This window comes from Ostrea edulis, chromosome 4 (assembly GCF_947568905.1).
Source record: "Ostrea edulis chromosome 4, xbOstEdul1.1, whole genome shotgun sequence".
NCBI lineage: Eukaryota > Metazoa > Mollusca > Bivalvia > Ostreida > Ostreidae > Ostrea > Ostrea edulis.
The window spans coordinates 62322341-62327480 of NC_079167.1; the positions used below are offsets into that span (position 1 = coordinate 62322341).

The 5140-nt window shown below is 34.3% G+C and overlaps 1 protein-coding gene across 1 annotated transcript in view; it reads right to left on the reverse strand.

Annotated features, from left to right (window-relative positions):
* The window catches only part of LOC130054241 (uncharacterized), a 29525-nt gene extending 26212 nt beyond the window's left edge, over positions 1–3313 (reverse strand). Inside the window, exons 1-3 of the mRNA XM_056163279.1 lie at positions 3005–3313; positions 2286–2859; positions 798–1071 (exon numbers count right to left, since the gene is read on the reverse strand). Of these exons, the coding sequence (XP_056019254.1) occupies positions 798–1013 (216 nt within the window). The 5' untranslated portion in view covers positions 1014–1071; positions 2286–2859; positions 3005–3313. The remainder of the gene's footprint in view (positions 1–797; positions 1072–2285; positions 2860–3004) is intronic.
* Between the last annotated feature and the right edge of the window lie 1827 nt (positions 3314–5140).

Here is a 5140-nt window from a genome sequence, read left to right on the forward strand (position 1 = left end):
GATCTCGTAAATGTGCACAACGTTTGTTCTACATGTCTTAACAAAATATTTGCAAGAAAAAAGATATTGGAGATCAAAGGTCAAAAATCGCCGAAATCGGCGAAAAATTTGGGCATCCATTTTTTCAGGTCCAGGCGAGCCTTTAGGCAAATCGCCTCCGGTAAAATCGAATCCCCCACAAATCTTCTAAAATGTTTACTCTATCTTGTGTAGAAATTTCAAGACTCTAGCTTCAAAACTAACGGAGGAGATGTGTGGACAACAAGGCCCTTCAAAAAGTCACTAAAAGAGAGATAACTCCTGACCGGAAGTGACGTCAAGCACGAAATTTTGCAAGCAAAGTCTCGTCACCAAAAGACATCTTTCCTGAAAATTTCGTGAAAATCGATCGAGAAATGGCTGAGAAAAACGCGTGTACTACCAAGGAAAATAATAATAATAATGAAGAAGAAGAACGCGAACAATAATAGTAAGGTCTTCCGCAAGAAGAAGAACGCGAACAATAATAGTAAGGTCTTCCGCAGGAGACGGAAGACCTTAATAATAATAAACAGTAGAATCACTAGAAGGTCTTCCGTTGGAAACGGAACACCTTAATAATAAACAGTACAATCACTAGAAGGTCTTCCGTTGGAAACGGAAGACCTTAATAATAATAATAATAATAATAATAATAAGAAACAGAGTAAAAACAATATGTTCCCAAACTTTGTTTGGGGAACATAATAATATACATGTGTAATGTTTCGTAAATCTATGGTACATATAAAAACTTCCGTGTACATATAAAAACTTACGTAGGAGTTTAGCTGTAGCGCAAAGGAAGACAGATTATTTTCCAGCAATGAAATACTGTTGATCATGCTTTGCACATTCCCTGGTGTTAAATCGTGAATATCTGTCTCATATCCTGCGTTCATATAGTCAAGTTTCCCAGTCACGTCTGCGTTTTTCAACTTCGTTTTGATTTTACAGTCTTGAAGCAGACCACTTATCGCGGTTTCCATGGCCATTATCCAAAATATCACACACAGATATTAGTTGGATACATTTTTTTGTACAAACATCACCCTGTCGATAGAATGACACTAGCAAAAATGAAAGTTCCCTTTAACTAGAGATTTATCTTAAATATACACCAGGATGTGAATAAACTAGATAGGTAAGTCGTTGTTCGGCTAAGGAAGTATATGAAATGTTTTTCATATTCAAGAATAAATATTTCCCATAAATCAGTCATTTAAATGGTGCTTTTGAGGCCTGAATTGTAACGACTAGAATGTACTTTCGTGATTGGTTAAATAATTAGGTGACATCATTCTACTTAATTGTCAAACGTACCGTGACGAAATACGAAACCAAATGTCAACCAATACAATATTTTTCTACTGGTGATAAACAATTTCATCCTAAAATCGATATCTAGATATCTAGCTGTTATGATAATCTGCAGCTCTACGTTTAGCATAAATAATTCGTGCGCTTTCCATACATACACACACGCGCGCACGCACACAGGTTTGCACGGACGCATGCACACGCACATGTGTGTTCCTACCAATTCAAATTACGTCTCTTGTTTGCCATCTTGCTTTACCCTAGATTGAAACTTTGAATTATAGCAAACTATCAAATTTTCATATATATATATATATGTATATATATATATATATATATATATATATATATATATATATGTGTGTGTGTGTGTGTGTGTGTGTGTGTGTGTGTGTGTGTGTGTGTGTGTTATGGATTGCCCCACCCTGGCGCATTAATGTAGTTGACTGCAATTTATGGAAAAATAACAAATGTCAAAGCTTCAGATCAGAAAATTAAAAGGCCAACATAGGGGAATAGAAGGAAAACTTGGCTATTGACCTTTGGCTGACCCGATAAAGAATATTAATTCAAATAACTCAAATAACTCTTTCATGGGTATATAGTGTGTTTGAACATAAAAAGGATAAAAAATTACGGCGTCATTTTAACGCCATTTATAGCAAATCAAGGAAATCACATATACAGTTGTGTACCAGGTCTATTGTTTACATTGTAAACACAGTGAGCAGGCCTAGATATTGTTCCTCATTTATTGTTGGGTATGGAAATCTATTTTTGATCATGAAAACCACTTCTATGTATAGTACATGAGGTCAATGGGTAACATACAGACATGCATTTCTTGTCATAGATACAAGTTCGGAATATGATAATAACAAGAGGGAAAATAAGATGTAAGCATAAAGATCATAGAGAACAATTTAAATCATATCTTTATAACAAACCATTTTTCTCGCCTGCCTCTTAATAGGGTAGATCTGTTTCCCTTCTGTCTGCGATTTCCACTTCAGAAGCTTGAAATACACAAATTACAGTTAATCAATATCTTGCAATACAGGTAGACTTTTACTGACTAATATCTTATTTGGTTAGAATGAATAATTCCATGGTTTTTTAAGAAAGAAAATCGCTGGAGTTCTTTCTATGGCGACTTCTCGGTGCAATAACCTCTGGCTTCTCACTTCTCATACTAAATAACATTAATCTTATCTTTCTTCATATAATTGTTTTCTCCCAAATGTAAAGATGAAGAAAATTGTTGGCTCCTTTTCAAGGTTCCGAGAGGAAATATTAATATCCAAATTGTGATTTCAGGCATGTACAGTAACATATATATAGTTATTCAATGTCAGTAATGAATTCATCCATAAATCGATATGTAAATAATTCTATGTACAATACAAATTAGTAGCACTAGTTTTTCTCCTGACAGACTTATATTTAAAAGTGAAGTTACTGCTTATATCACTCTAGTACTGACCTTAGTGATTTTCCATTACAGTACATGCTTACATGTACCTAGAAACATTAAACAAAATATGACGTCATTTACGCTTTTTCTTAAAAGTCTGGAAATTTTCACTGGAAAACAAGATTCATATTGCACTACAAGCGTGAATAACTTTGAGATAATATTTGGTCGATAAACATGACAAAATCATACTTGTTTGATGTAGAATGGAATATGTTATTGGCAGGCAGTTTGATCTGTTTCGAGGATGCGGGTTGACGGTTGGGCATTATTCATTACTAATCATGTTTATGGTATCATTGACCGCTGGTTACAGAGAGGGCTATGTCCAGTACCCGACCAAGTTTGCTGTCTTCCCCTCTCAAATTCAACCGTTGGATTTTTTAATGTAAAACAGATGCAACATCTGAAGACAAATTAAGAAGTCTAAAACTGGTCATCTCTGATGATATCTTGGTTATATTATCTCTGATGATATCCTGGTCATCTCTGATGGTATCCTGGTAATCTCTGATGATATCCTGGTAATCTCTGATGATATCCTGGTAATCTCTGATGATATCTTGATTATCTCTTATGATATCCTGGTAATCTCTGATGATATTCTGGTTATCTCTGATGATATCCTGGTAATCTCTGATGATATTCTGGTAATCTCTGATGATATCCTGGTAATCTCTGATAATATCCTGGTAATCTCTGATGATATTCTGGTTATCTCTGATGATATTCTGGTTATCTCTGATGATATCCTGGTAATCTCTGATGATATTCTGGTAATCTCTGATGATATCCTGGTAATCTCTGATAATATCCTGGTAATATCTGATGATGTCTTGGTTATCTCTGATGATATCTTGGTTATCTCTGATGATATCCTGGTAATCTCTGATGATATCCTGGTAATCTCTGATGATATTCTGGTAATCTCTGATGATATCCTGGTAATCTCTGATGGTATCCTGGTAATCTCTGAGGATATCCTGGTAATCTCTGATGGTATCCTGGTAATCTCTGATGATATTCTGGTAATCTCTGATGATATCCTGGTAATCTCTGATGATATTCTGGTAATCTCTGATGATATCCTGGTAATCTCTGATAATATCCTGGTAATCTCTGATGATATTCTGGTTATCTCTGATGATATCTTGGTTATCTCTGATGATATCCTGGTAATCTCTGATGATATCCTGGTAATCTCTGATGATATCTTGGTAATCTCTGATGATATTCTGGTAATCTCTGATAATATCCTGGTAATCTCTGATGATATCTTGATTATCTCTTGGTTATCTCTGATGGTGTCCTGGTAATCTCTGATGATATCCTGGTAATCTCGAATGATATCCAAGTTTCTCAACTTTTGAAATTAGGCGAAAGGGGGAACATAACCCGCCTTAACCCCTATTATCCTCAATTGCATTTACAATGATCTAGAAAGACGTAATGAAAGTATACTACTGACTACTACTATAATGTTATAAAAAAAATATCAAAATACAGGTTCTTGTGATATGAAATTAAGGAGGAATGCTACACCAGAGAAATTTGATATGGATGAAAAGTTCGGGATATTTTGAACAATATTTTGAAATTGAAACTTTCTTTACTTATTTAGTCAAAAAATAAAAAAATAAAAAAAATGCTGATTTAGTAGAAAGCAATCTGAAAAAAATTTAAAACCCCTATTGGACTTGAGTCCGCGATCTACAGTTCAGCAGTTGACGTGCTAACCTACTGGGCTACGTAGCTAGGCATCGATTTTTAAAATGATTAGATAATTATTGCTAATATTTATATTTTCATTCCTGTTTTAAAAGGAATTATGATGATGTAGAGTACCTCCTTAATTTAAAAGAGGTTTTATCTTTTGCTAATGTCACTTATGCATGATACTGGGCTTCAGTTCAAGAATCCCTCACGTATTCCATATAAAGCTCCAGTATATACTGTGGTAATACCTATAACAAGTTTTAAAATTATCGTTAATTATTTTAATTTGACAGAGCGCAAAGGAATTCTTAAGTTGTAATGGACAGAGAAGACATAGTCCGATATCTTTAAAGGTATTCACACGAAAACTTTAGCTGACCTCGATGATTGACCAACAAACTGAGTCTAGGCTATACTTCGGAAAATAAATTTTGTCACATTTCGATGTTTCGGAGAACCAGGGTACTGAATATGAAAAAGATTCCATATTTAACACCCCCCCCCCCCCAATAAAACAACCCCAAAAAACTACTACAGTTTTGTAACAACTATACTTATGCTTGAAATTAACTGTATTATAACTTTTAAAATTATTTTCTTCTCAATTTATTT